Genomic DNA, 14,987 nt, shown 5'->3' with positions numbered 1-14,987 from the left:
ATAAATCTAGACTAATTTGGAATCCTTTTCCTACTTGGAATGAAGTTTATCTCTTACTTTGACTAAGAGACTAAGTTCCAATTTTTCTTGGATTTCTAGAGCTTTTAGGTCTCTCCTAGTCTCTATAAATAGACCCCTAAGCTTCAAGAGAAGGTGTGCTTGTACTTAGCTTTAGATAGAAAATTCTTCTTGGAGGCTTGTCAAGTTGAAGAGGAGAAGAGCATGGCAGGAGGCTATCACAGCACCATGATGAGCGGCTAAATTTGTAACAGGGTATTGATGTAGCCATTTCCAAGTAATAATGGTTTAATTGTATTTTATTTTGGTATTTTCTATATGCATGATGGTTGTATAACTGTGAGAATTGATCTTAATGTTTATATTCAATCATTATGAATTTCTTATCTTGTCTTAGAAAGTCATTTATATTGATTGAACTCAATCCTTCATATTTTCTGTGATTATGTGAATGATTGTTATACAACGATTTAATTGATATATGATCAAGAGGGTTAGATAAGCCATGCTTAAGGAAGACGGATTGTACTACACCCTAATTTAGTGTAATTTAGGTAGACAATTCGTACAAACCGAATATGGGTTATACTATTCCATTGATTGTGTGCATCCTATTAAAAACGTAGCTAATCCATGCCTATGGAAGACAGGTCGTACCGCACCTTGGTGGTTAGGTGGACGGTCCATGCCAACCAAAGATGGATTATACTTATTCTTTAGAGGTAATTTCTTGACTACTCGAGTGAGACGAGCCCCATATCATGCATAGTATGAATTTCTCTTATTAATTTATGATTGACTATTGTTATATGGTGAGTGGTGAATCAATCCCCTATTCTTTCTCTAATCACAACTCTCTTTATTTTTATGTCTTTTACTTTTATGTATTTATTTTTAGAAAACAAAAACCAAATTAAACATCTTTTAAATTAAGTTATTTCTAATCTTGAAAAATTTGATAGCAATTCCTACGCAATCCTTGAAGTTCGAAACCCTCAATATAGCCCTATCCTACAAGGATTCGTATTATTGCAAGTGGTAATTTTTATTATTAATATATTTTGGTAAACAAAAGTCTCCCTAGAGGACGGGTGAAGTCTCGTGAGGGTATACCAGAAATGATACCAAGAAACATTTTTAAAGCACTATGTTGTTGTCAAAACAAAAACTTCGATACAAACACATGGTTCTTATATTATGAGTAGGCTTAACAAGGTGAACATCACAATCACATCAGATATCATAAATCATTTAACTCATAGCTGGGAAATTCAGACAACACATGCTCTAATAAGTGCGAAGTGAGATTTAACATAAATTCCTGAGGTTTCAATTTTTCTGAAAGTTTTTGTACCTTAAAATTCATAGGACTTTTATCAGATGAAAACAACCAAGGCTTAAATTCAAATGTGATTTTTTTTTTTATTTTTTTTTTGTGTAGGCTGTGCAATACTTGACTCCCATAAGCTTTCTAATTGACCTATGTAGCAAGTGTTGGGCTAGTGACTCCCAAACCAGATGGTTTTAGGGCACTGATGTAGAAACATCCTTAAGAGCTTAATTACTCAATTCAAAAAGGTTAGGAAGCCAAACTAGCCATGCAATCATTCAAATTTAAATTCCACATCTTTTTACGCGAACACTCAATGCTTAGTGAGGCAAGAGGCCCGGTTACTCAATGAGAAATCAAACTGATGATTTTTTTTGTTTTGTTATTATTATTGAACAGCCAAGGTTTCATCAATAAATCATCCTACGAAACTCATGATACACATTCCTCAATTCAAATTTCATACCCCACAGAACCAATGCAAAAGTGCTTGTGAATTTCAATTAAAAAGAGTGAGGTCTCTCTAATCCAGTAGATGATTCAACAGATTCAAATTTCTAATGATATGCAACGTTTAGAATGTTAAGCAAACCAATGATATGCAAACCATAGTAAGATGTAATCACGCTCAATCAACAACATAGCAATTTTTTTTTTTTTTTTTTACCAAAGCAACAACAAAATAACAGACAGAAATAGAAATGTGTACCCCACCCCCAAACTAAGATGACACATTGTCCACAATGTGACCAGAAATACAATACCAATTGGGTGACACAAGTTGAGTGTACAAATGCTCCCCCAAACTTGAATGGCAGACACTTATCCTGGAAAACAAAACAAACAATCAAGTAATAGGAAAAATAATGAGGATTGCCTCCCATAAGTGCTAAGTTTTAAGTCTTCAGCCAGACCTTCCTCTAGAGACAACAGTTACTCTAAATAGCTCGGGTCTTCCAAAGGAGTCGTCTCAATCTCCGGACTCTTCAACTCCAGGAATGGTTTCAGCCTTTGTCCATTGACTTGAAAGTTGTACTATTCGTAGGATACTCGATCTCAATTACCCTATAAGAAAAAACAGAGCGAACAATAAATGGGCCTATCCATCGAGATCTGATTTTACATGGGAAGAGATGCAACTGTGAATTATAGAGAAGGACTTTCTGACCAGGCTCAAAAGATCGTCTTAGAATATTTTGGTCATGGGCCCTCTTCATTCGTTCCTTGTAAGACCTTGCACACTCATAAGCATCATTCCTCAGTTCCTCCAATTCATTGAGTTAGAGCTTCCTCTGTGAGCCAGCCTTTGTGAGATCGAAGTTCAGCTGCTTGATGGCCCAACAAGCTCGATGCTTCAGCTCCACCAGAAGATGACAAGCCTTGCCATAGATAAGCCGATATGGGGACATGTGATTGAGGTCTTGAAGGCTGTGCAGTACGCCCACAGTGCATCATTCAAGCGCAAAGACCAATCTTTCCGTGAAGGATTTACCGTCTTCTCCAAAATTCTTTTGATCTCCTTATTAGATACCTCCACTTGTCCACTGGTTTGAGGATGATATGGGCTTGCAACCTTGTGTGTGATGAAATATTTCTTCATCAACTGCTCAAAGATCCTGTTGCAGAAATGCTTACCACCATCACTTATGATTGCTCGGGGAGTACCAAAACAAGCAAAGATATTATCCTTCAAAAACTGAACCACTACTATGTGGTCATTGGTCTTACAAGCAACAGCTTCCACCCATTTGTACACATAATCCACAGCAACAAGGATATAAAGATAGCCAAAGGAGTTTGGGAACAGTCCCATAAAATCGATGCCCCGCACATCAAAAATCTCAACAATCAGAATGGGGTTGAGGGGCATCATATTCTTTCTAGAAATACTCCCTAACTTCTGACAACGCTCACAAGAGGCACGGTAGGTATGAGAGTCATGGAACAAGGTAGGCCAATACAATCCACACTATAAAATCTTTGCAGCTGTCTTCTTTGTACTAAAGTGGCCTCCACAAGCATGATCGTGGCAAAAAGAGATGACGTTAGCTTGGTCATGCTCAGGAATACATCTCCTAATGATCTGATCAGGACAATATTTAAAAAGGTAAGGATCGTCCCAAAAAAAATATTTCATAATGGCTATAAACTTGGACTTATCTTGTCGTCCCCAATGTGAAGGCATGTGGCGCGCAATAAGATAGTTTACTATATCAGCAAACCATGGTGAAGGAGTATGAGCAATGTGCATCAATTGCTCATCAGGGAAGGTTTCAAAGATGGAGGTGGCCTCTTCAGTAAAATCCACAATCAATCTAGACAGATGATCAGCTACCACATTTTTAGAACCCTTCTTATCCTGAATTTCGATGTCAAACTCATGCAGTAGTAGTATCCACCGGATGAGACGAGATTTGGCATCTTTTTTGGCGAAAAGATACCTCAAGGCTGCATGATCCGAGTAAACAATGACTTTAGAACCCAGCAAGTAGGATCGAAACTTATCCAAAGCAAACAAGACTGCCAGCAACTCCTTCCCAGTGGTAGAATAGTTAAGTTGAGCGTTGTTAAGAGTTCGACTCACATAATAGATGACATGGGGGAGTTTGTCTATACACTGCCCCAAAACAGCTCCAACGGCATAGTCCGAAGCGTAGTACATGATCTCAAATGGTGTACGCCAGCTGGGTGGCTTGATGATGGGTGTGGACATCAGAATCTTCTTTAGAGCCCCAAATACCTTATTGCAATCCTCATCAAATATAAACGGGGTCTCCTTTACTAACAATTTGCATAAGGGCCTGGCGATTTTGCCGAAATCCTTGATGAATCGCCTATAGAATCCTGCATGGCCCAGGAATGAACGAACCTCTTTGACCGTACGTGGAAGTGGAAGGTTGGAGATCAGATCTATCTTTGCTTTGTCCACCTCTGAAAATTATTGGACTTCTAATTAACTGTGTGTGTGAACAGTGTGTAACAAAATATTAAATGCGAAACTAAAGGAGACAAATATTTTGTTGACGAAGTGAAAACTCAATTAAGAGAAAAACTACTCCGGGGCAGCCAAACCTAGGATATCCACTATTCAGAAGACAAAGCTAGTTAACAAGTATTAGCACTCACATACCCCTAATGCAATGGTCGTACCTTGAACTCTGACATGTAACCCAACATGAACGTCTCCCAACCAGGTCTCCTACCTGAAGGGGTCTTCAATGGAATGCTTTACCTTAGGGCCAACCCCTAAGATAGACTTCACAGCTGATCAAATCACACACTAGCAAAATCTAGAGAGCTAGCAGATCTTCAATATCTCCCTAAACACCCTCTCTAAGCTGTAAGGAATTCACTACTGAATTTTGTGCAAAGTGCATGCCTAGAGCCTCTTATTTATAGGTTTTAGAAGCCTTAATTCTAGTCAGAATCAGAGTCTCTAGCACGCGTGTCTGGACGGCTGCACGGCAACCTTGGGCATCTGGACGGGCAACTGTTTTCGTGTCTGAAAAGCAATTATGAAAATTCTCGAATTTTGGTGAGCCGTCCGGATGCTACTATCTTTCCGTCTAGATGGTGGGTGGTCTGTACGTTTCTAGTAACCGACCACCCCATCAATTTACATCATTTTTTGTTAGCTTTCCAATGATGCCAATTTTGTCACAATCCGATATTTGAGTAAAAAGTTATGATCAAAATACCAGAGGGTGTCCAGATGGTGGTTCCCTAGCGTCCAGACGGTTGCACTTCCGCTGCACGCATTTCCATAATAAGGTCTGAGTGTCTGGACCATGGAGTCTGACGCCCGGACGGTTGAACTTTTTCTGCACAACTTGCCTTATCAAGGATAGCGTGCGGATGGGAACACACATCGTCCGGACGGTTGCAGCTGTCTTCCCATAACTGTGTCTGAGACAGAAACCCTATTACTTGTGGAACATTGAATGGGGTCCGGACGGTATAGCCAAGTCATCCGGTTTGATTCACTGAAACACTGGTATCTTCTCGAACTCTGAAGAGCGTTCGGACGATTTGCCATTGCGTCCGGACAGATGCAACCTTGAATTGTTCTAAGCTTCTAAACACTGATGGGCGTCCGGACGGATGTTGTTGACTAATGAGCATCCAGACGGAATACTGAGTCTTCCGGTCGGAAGCTTGGGATCTGACTTCTTTGAGTTGGAATCTGCACAGAGTCTTCCTTGAACATTGAAATAGCCTTCTTGAAGCTTGTGACACTTGCAATTTGTCATAATGAGGCTCTTTCCATATCCGAGAAATACAATCTGAATATCTGAAGACTATGAAATAAACGGCATCCCTGTGAAATTAGCAACAGTACATGATAGTGATTTTGTCCAACAGAATGCAGCAACACAAAAACTAACAAACTCTCCATTTGGCCATTCTGAGACAAAAATCACTTGATTGGTTAAAAATACAATTCCGGTCCAAATCAAACATATACTCCCCCTTTTTTTTCTCAAAGGAGCAAAGGGTAAATAGAGTATAGAAAGACCACAGTAACAAAATAATCCCCCTTGATGTCTCAACAGGACAAGGGTAAACAAAGTATACACAGAAAAAAAGGTCTTTAAAATCCAAAACAGTAGGAAAATAGAGAAGAGTCTACATGTGGCCCAAAAGAGAGGAACAAAAATCCTCCAAGTACCAAATCCTGTTGATCCACTGAAATCAAGTAACGGAGAGAAATCCGTATAAAATGCTGGATTTGTACTACTTCGGCTTCTAGCTCAGGAAGTCGAGAAACATGGCTGTAAGGATTTTCGAGGTCCAAGCCATGGAATGAGGGCAAGAGTTGGATGACATGTGGTTTTAGATCGAAGTGGGTGACATTGGTGGGTGGCAATACTATACATGAAGCAGAGTTTGTCACAATGGGTGCGAATAAATCCCTGAGTGATCGAGTATGGTCCACATTTTCTGCTCTTGGCTGCTCAAGCTGCTCCACATTCACATTGGGATTTCCTGCCATGTTCTCCACTCAATAGGTGTTCTGCGCTTTTTCCTAAACACCCTATCTAGATTTGGATCCAAGGGTAACAATTCTAAATTCAAGGATATCCGACCAAGCATACACAGAATTCCAAACAAAATTTAACCACAAAACAAACAAGATAGAAAAAAGAAGGGAAAAAAAATAAAAAATAAAAACAAACAAGATAGAGAAAAGAAATTGCAAGTAGGGTAAACAAAATTCTCCAAGGTGCAATCTAGGTTAGTTCCCAAGAAGGTGAGAGGGGGTCACACGGACACACTTAAATCCCAAGACCTTTCTTGCCAGAATTTGCCTTGATTTTGCCAATTAGATAGCTCTGTAGACCCACTCTAGTAAAGTCTTCTCTTTTCTCAATGAACCTAGATTCCAACTCTATTTGAAAGATCATTTGGAAGCTGCAAGTTCCACGTGTGGTCCAATTGTTTCTCTGGAATGCCTGCAATGATATCCTGCCCACGAAGGAGAAGTTGTTTAAACGCACAATAGTGATTGATCTTCCTGTCCACTGTACGGCTTGGAGGCCGATTCCAGCAGTCACTTTCTGTGGCGATGCAGGGCATCTACAACTATTTAGGCAGAATGAAACAGGCGAATCCAAAATTGTGTGCTTGAAGAATGGGATTTCCTCACCATCTTTGAACAACTAAGCAATCACATGGAGGTAAGGGGCTTGGAACTGGTGGCAGTTGTCGCCTAGAAACTATGGTTGCAAAGAAACAAGGTCGTATTTGGAGGGGTTGTATTACCACCTACCTGTTTGCTGAAAAGCGCCAAAGAATCGTTCAAAGATTTCCAAAAGTCGAAAGCACAAACCGACTTTCCTCATAGGGCTCCTCGGACAGGCAAACCACATTCTTCCTTTTAGTATTAATCTTGGTGTAGAAAATGTAGGTTTTTGTGGTTTCTAGTAGTTTCGTCATGACGAACTTGGTGTGGAAGGGTTCTGAAGTTACTGCAAGGTTTCTTTAGGAAGCTGTCATACCCTTCGTGACGAAGTTGGTCAGGGAACACTATGCTACTCACTAGGTGCTTTGTTCAGAAAGCCATCATGATGAAGTTGGTCAAGGATAGGTGTAAACTAGCTAGGCTACTCGCGAGCTTACTCGAGATCGGTTCAACTAAACTCAACTTGTGCTTGAATCGATCATTAAATGGGCAGTTCATGGACATGAAACTAAGGCTCGTTTATTAAACGATACATACTTGTATAAACTTATCTCGACTCGGTGAATGTTCGTGAACCCACTACAATAAGGATCGACTCGTTTGTTAGGGCTAGACTCGTATATTTATTAATATATATGTATATATATATGTATACATATATATATATATATATATATATATATATATATACATATATATATATATATATATATACATATATATATATATATATATATATACATATATATATATATATATATATAGCAATAATTAATTTGTTTTATGTATATTGAACGGTAAACGTGAATAATATCAATACCTAATCATATAATCTACTAACAATTCCGATATTTAATCATAATATTTATATAAAATAATAGTACCATATTGTTAGTTTGTAATTGGCCACATTTTGTTGGACAAAATTACTTCTTTGTAAAGATGCTTTTTAATAGGAATTCCGCTATTTAGAAGTGCTTCCAGAAAATTCTGCACAGTTTGCAAGGCAGAAAATTCGGTTCCTTGTCAGCCGTCCGGACACCCATCTGTCCAAAGCATCATCCGTCAGTACAACGAGAACTTCCCATCCGGACCTTCCCCTGTGTTGAGAAGTTTCGAACTGCTCCAGCTTGCATCTGTCTGGACGTTTCAGCAGTACGTCCGGACGACTCTTAGTGTTCGATTAAGCTTCAGGATTTCTTTCCAAAGCACAGATATGAGAAGATCACTGCAACCATCTAGACGACGTGGATTCCCGTCCGGACCCGCTTATCCATAAGGCAAGTATCGCATTCAAAATACAGACGTCCGGACGCTAGTCAGCATGGTTCGGACGCGCGTGCTTTAGATATGGAAATTGCATACATCAAATCAACCATCCGGATGACCATTCCCCCGGTCCGGACGCGCAAAGCCTTTATATGGAAATTACTTGTAGCGAAAGTGCGACCGTCCGGACTCTAGGGCACCACCGTCCAGACGCGGCTCAAAAACAGGAAAGAATTTTAGCGAAATTCTCGAAAAATCAATCGGCCCTTGACCACCGTCTGGACGGCGCCTATGTTTTATCTAGCCAGACAGTCATTTGAACCCTGAGCCTATAAATAGAGGTCCCTAGGCTTGAGAACAACAAGAATTCGGTATTGAATTCCATTAGTGCTTAGAGAGCTATATTGTGAGATTATTGAGCTGAGTTGATCTCTCCATAGCCGTTGCTGTGTGTATTGTTGTTGTGCTTAATCTGAAGTCTATCTTAGGGGTTGGCTCTAAGGTAAAGGATTCCATTGAAGACCCATTCAGGTAGGAGACCTGGTTGGGAGGCGTTCGTGTTGGGTTACACGTTAAAGTGTAAGGTACGACCACTGCATCAGGGGTATGTGAGTGCTACTACTTTGTAACTAGTCTTGTCTTCTGAATAGTGGATATCCTGGGTTTGGCTGCCCCGGAGTGGTTTTTCTCATATTGAGTTTTCCACTTTGTTAACAAAAATTCTTGTGTTATTTAAATTCCGCACGGTTATTATTTTGTTAACATTTTGTGAGCACACACACACACACACTCATTTTGTTTGTAGAAGTCATTTTAATTTTTCACATATTATTATATAATAATATAAAATTGTGCCATATGGTCATATAATCATTATATCATATGAATATGATTATATGATATAAGTATTATCATCAGATACTTACGAATTAGGATAATTATTGTTACTTTTATTGGCTACATTCTGTTGACAAAATCACTGCCATGTAAATGTGTTGCTGAAATAGGGACGTCATAATTATTCAGTCTTCAGAATATTCAGAGATTAATTCTCAACTATGGAAAGGCCTTAATATGACATGGATCAGTGTCACAAGCATCAAAAAGGAAATTTTCAGACTCTTGGAAGAATCTGCCCAGTTTAAGTTGGATCCCCAGTTGATCTCCTGGATGGCCCAATGGAAGCGTTCGGACGCCCATAAGTGTTCGAGAAGATTCTGAATAGCTCAGCATAGACAGCATGAATCGTCCAGACAATAGGGCAACACTGTCCGGACGCTACCCAGTGCTCAAGAAGATTCTGAACTACACATTAGACATGTTTGGTGAAGATAGCTAGCAACCATCCGGACACTAGGGCAACATCGTTCGGACACGAAGACTGATCCTTAATATGGAAATGCGTGAAGGGCGTTATGAAAGTCGGTTACAACTTGTCGTTCGGACGCTTTATGCCTACGTCCGGACACCGTCTAGAGAACTCTGAATCAGTGTTGAATTAGGTTTTCAAAAGCCTATAAATAGAGGCCTCTAGGCTTGTATTATTTATAAAATTCGGTAGTGAATTTCTTTGAGCTTAGAGAAGGTCTTTAGGTAGAAACTGTGAAGATCTACTAGTGATAAGCACCGAATGTTGCACATTCAAGCCCCTTAAATTGCATATGTTAATTCTTTAGCATTGTGATTTGTTTGATTTTGTGTCGTTTTATTGTTTTCAGGTTTTAAATAAAGATGCAATTAATTTCATTGATTTTGGTCTTAAAGCACACTTTGAGAAGACCTAGAAGATGTGGTTAAGTTTAATCAAATCAAGCGAAGGATTAAATGAGAATTTCTCCAATAAGAGTCAAAATCGAATTGGATTCAAATTTGGATTCTGCATATATCTCAGTTTTTTGATTATAACTTTTTTTCTCAAATATTGGATTGCAATGAAATTGATGGCGTTGGAAAGCTAATAAAAAATAAATCAAATATGACAGAAATAGCTTTTTCTTAATTCGGACATCTACCATACCAAATCGCCCCGTAATAAAAGACCACAGATCTGGACGAATTTGGAATCATTTTCCTACTTGGATTGAATTTTCAATCTCCTACTTGGACTAAGGGACTAAGTTTCGATTTTTTGTTTGGATTTCTAGGGCTTCTAGGCTTCTTCTAACCTCTATAAATAGGCCTTTAAACATTGAAGAAAGACACACTGCTACCTAGAGCAAATTCAAAGAAAAACTTCTTGAAGGCTTGAAGAGTTGAAGAGAAAAATCATGGCAGGAAGCCATTGCAGCAACGTCATGAGCGGCTAAAAACCTTTGTAGGGTATTGATGTAGCCCTATTCAAGCACAATGATTTGATTGTATTTTAATTTAGAGAATTTTAGTTTATGCATATTGGTTGTATAATTATTATGAGAATTGCTACAATTTCTTCATCTTTTAATGCAATTGTTCTTCAATTCATAACAATATTGGTAGAATTCTTCTCTTGCCTTAGAAAGCTTTTTACCTTTATTGGTGTGGTCTTTTGTTTACCAAAATATGTCAACAATAAAATTACCACTCGCAATAGTACGAATCCTTGTAGGATAAGGTTATATTGAGGGTGTCGAACCTCAAGGACTGCGTAGGTGTTTTTATCAAGCTTTTTGAGATTAAATATAACTTAATTAAAAGATGTTTGATTTGATTTTTATTTTTTAAAATAAATACATAAATTTAAAGAGAGTAGGGATGAGAGAAAGAATAGGGGATTGATTTCACCACTCACCGCATAACAATGATCAATCATAAATTAACAAGGGAAATTCATACTATGCATGATATAGGGCTCGTCTCACTCGAGTAGTCAAGAAATTACCTATAAAGAATAATTATAATCCATTTTTGGTTGGCACGGACCGTCCACCTAACCACTAAGATGCGGTACGACCTATCTTCCCTAAGTATTAGTTACGTCTTTAATAGGATACACATAATTAATGGAATAGTATAACTCATCTTCGGTTGGTACGAACTGTCTCCCTAAATTACACTAAACTAGGGTGTAGTACAATCCGTCTTTCCTAGGCATGGCCTATCTAACCCTCTTAATCATATATCAATTAAAACCGTTGTATAACAATCATTCACATAATCACAGAAAATATGAAGGATTGAGTTCAATGAATATAAAAGACTTTCTAAGACAAGATAAGAAATTCATAATGATCGAATATAAACATTAAGATCAATTCTCTACCAATATTGATTATGAATTGAAGAACAATTACATTAAAAGATGACGAAATTGTAGCAATTCTCATAATTATACAACCAACATGCATAAACTAAAATTATCTAAATTAAAATACAATCAAACCATTGTGCTTGGATAGGGCTATATCAATACCCTACAAAGGTTTTTAGCCGCTCATGACGCTGCTGCAATGGCTTCCTGCCATGATTACTTCTCTTCAACTCTTCAAGCCTTCAAGAAGTTTTTCTCTGAATTTGTTCTAGGTAGCAGTGTGTCTTTCTTCAATGTTTAAAGGCCTATTTATAGAGGTTAGAAGATGCCTAGAAGCCTTAGAAATCCAAAAAAAAATCGAAATTTAGTCCCTTAGTCCAAGTAGGAGATTGAAAATTCAATCCAAGTAGGAAAAGGATTCCAAATTCGTCCAGATTTGAGGTCTTTTATTACGGAATAATTTTGGCATGGTAGATTTCCGAGTTAGGAAAAAGTTATTTCTGACATATTTGTTATATTTTGTATTAGCTTTCTAACGCCACCAATTTCATTGCAATCCGAGATCTGAACATAAAGTTATGATCAAAACATTGAGACATATAACAAATCCAAATTTGAATCCAATCCCATTTTGACTCTTATTGGAGAAATTCTCATTTAATCATTCCCTTGATTTGATTAAACTTAACCACATCTTCTAGGTCTTCTCAAAGTGTGCTTTAAGCCCAAAATCAATGGAATTAATTGCATCTTTATTTAAAACCTGAAAACAATAAAACGACACAAAATCAAACAAATAACAATGTTAAGGAATTAACATATGCAAGTTAAGGGGCTTGAATGTGCAACATTCGGCGCTTATCAGCTAGCTCTTTAAGAGTTGTCAGTTGTGTGATTTGGTTGTGTGAAGTCTAGCTTAGGGAGGAACCCTAAGCTAAAAGATTCCATTGATGACCCTTTTAGATAGGAGACTTGGTTGAAAGACGTTCACGTTGGCTTACGTGTCAGAGTTCAAGGTACGACCATTGCATCAGGGGTATGTGAGTGCTACTGATAAGTGCTGAATGTTACACATTCAAAGCCCTTAATTTACATATGTTAAGCTCTTAGTTTTGTTATAGTTTGATGTTTTGTGTTGTTTTTGTGTTTTCTTGTATTTTACAGGTTTTGGAAGAAAATCCATCAAATTTCAAGATTATAACAAAGTCGGCAAACTCACTTTTGGATAGGTTCAATTCCAATCAATTTTGAATTTAAGGAAAGAGAAGTCGGCAAAAATTCGTTATTTTTGGAAAGAATTCAGAATGAGTATATCTCAGTAATTTAATCATAACGTTTGGCTCAAGTATTGGATTGCAACAAAATTGGTGTCGTTGGAAATCTAAGACAAAATGCAATAAATATGTCAGAAATAGGTTTTTCCTAATTCGGATGTTTATCATGCCAAAATTGCCCCTCAATAAAAGACCGCAAATCTGTACGAATTTTGGAATCATTTTCCTACTTGGATGAAAATTTCAGAAAAAGAAAAGACTTGCAATTATTCTATTTAGACTGGAAGATCTATTTATAATTGCTTTAGGATTTCTAGAGCTTCTAGAGCTTCTCTAATCCCTATAAATAGGCCTCTGGCCTTTGAAGAAAAACACACACAAGCTTTGAGGAAGAATCAAAGGCTACATCAAGAATGAGGTTCTTTCTAGTTTTTATTTTGTTTCTTCCTTTATTTATTTTCTGTATGTATATAATTTTAGTTTATATTAGTTGTAACTAATATTTTAGTTAGGGCTCGATTGAAGCCCTAATCATGTCTCTTTAAGTTTTTCAATTTGCTTTGCTACAATTTATATATTGATGCTTAACTTGATTAATTCTAGTTTCTTGAATTCCTCGCATGTTTATGTTTGGCCATCATATGCATGTGGTATGGATTTGTTATTTATATCAATTTGGATGACCGTGTCCTGGGCATAATAGAGTAACGAAAGAACCCCGACATAGGTTCTTGGATTAATCAACATAAAGACAACTGGAATAGATACCATATTCCAATCTGAGCGTGTTTACCGATTTCCATAGATTTATGCTTTCTTGAAGAACAACATAGTAGATACCATGCTAAATCCTTCAAGGAAGAAAAGAGTTAGAGTAGATACTATGCCTAACTCGTTGCTTAGGGAAATCAATAACTTTAGGAGAAGATACCATTCCCTTGTGGCTGGTAATCATTAAGCATCATGTTATGATTGTAGTATTGTGCATATTGTGAATCTTATTTGAGTATGATTAGCGGTGGATATTGAAGCCCTACCTTTTCTTCTTATTATTTTTAATTCAATCTTTTATCCCGTCTTATTCAACATATTTTTTTTAGGAATATCTTTTTAAGCATAATTTACCAATCCTCGTGGGAATGATCTCGTATTTGCCTGCTATACTATCTTTCTGATCTTGTGCACTTACGAGTAAAACGTACAAGTATTTGCCTATTTATTTAGGTAGATATTTGCACAACAGCTACTACTTTGTAACTAGCTTTGTCTTCTGAATAGTGGATATCCTGGGTTTAGCTGCCTTGGAGTGGTTTTTTTTCTTAATTAAGTTTTCACTTTGTTAACAAAATATCTGTTTTATTTAAATTTCGCATTTAGATATTTTATTACGAATTGATCACACACACACAGAGTAAATTAGGAGTCTATTATTTTTCAATTATGACTCATATTGATCATACTTATCATAGATAATCTCATAACTCAAATGATATGATAGGATATGATTTATAATTCATAAATATTACATATATAATTACAAATTAAGCTATAAGTATAAACTATAGTCGCATAATGCCACAAAAGTATAAAAATTCATATTAATACAATAATTAATTCACAATGAGAAGTGCTTACCATCTAAAAAGGAGATTCTTGCACTTGAGCAGGAAGAATGATCACGCTCCAGTAATCATAAACTATTGTGGAAATGTATTTGGAAGATGAATATCCCTCATGTAGTGAAAGTATTCTTGTGGAGGGCATATCATAATTGAAAAATTGAATTGACTTCTAAAAATAAAGTGTGTGCATAAGTGTCAACAAAAATTAAAGCACAGCGGAAAGTAAATGACACACAAATTTTTGTTGACAAAGTGGAAACTCAGTTAAGAGAAAAACCACTCCGGGGCAGCCAAACCCAGGAATTCCACTATTCATAAGACATAGCTAGATACAAGACAATAACACTCACATGTACCGATGCAGTGGTCGTACCTTGATCTCTGACGTGTAACCCAACACGAATGCTTCCCAACCAGGTTCAACTACCTGAAGGGGTCTTCAATGGAACTCCTTACCTTAGAGCCGACCTCTAAGATAGACTTCGGTTTACAGCACAACACACTTGTAAAACGGCTTCAGAAGGATTGATGACTTCTCTGAGCTCAAATGAGCGTCAGGCAAAAT

General features: G+C 37.4%; 1 protein-coding gene across 1 annotated transcript; it reads right to left on the bottom strand.

Moving 5' to 3' along the window:
- Positions 1–2,702: 2,702 nt before the first annotated feature.
- LOC133866210 (uncharacterized) lies at positions 2,703–4,010 on the bottom strand. The gene is made up of 2 exons (XM_062302749.1): positions 3,558–4,010; positions 2,703–3,248 (listed from the first exon to the last, which is right to left on the bottom strand). Exons 1-2 carry the CDS (start codon positions 4,008–4,010, stop codon positions 2,703–2,705), a joined length of 999 nt encoding a protein of 332 aa, XP_062158733.1.
- Between the last annotated feature and the right edge of the window lie 10,977 nt (positions 4,011–14,987).

The sequence above is a fragment of the Alnus glutinosa genome, chromosome 4, assembly GCF_958979055.1.
Source record: "Alnus glutinosa chromosome 4, dhAlnGlut1.1, whole genome shotgun sequence".
Lineage (NCBI taxonomy): Eukaryota > Viridiplantae > Streptophyta > Magnoliopsida > Fagales > Betulaceae > Alnus > Alnus glutinosa.
The sequence above is the reverse complement of the archived record's forward strand: the minus strand, read 5'-3'. Positions and strand labels throughout refer to the sequence as shown.

What these genes read in the sequence shown, in the direction of transcription:
- LOC133866210 (XM_062302749.1), bottom strand. Translation starts at nt 4,010, where the DNA reads ATGTACTACGCTTCGGACTATGCCGTTGGAGCTGTTTTGGGGCAGTGT. An exon ending in CACCATGGTTTGCTGATATA is followed by an intron (nt 3,249 to 3,557) that starts GTAAACTATCTT and finishes GAGCGTTGTCAG; the next exon opens with AAGTTAGGGAGTATTTCTAG.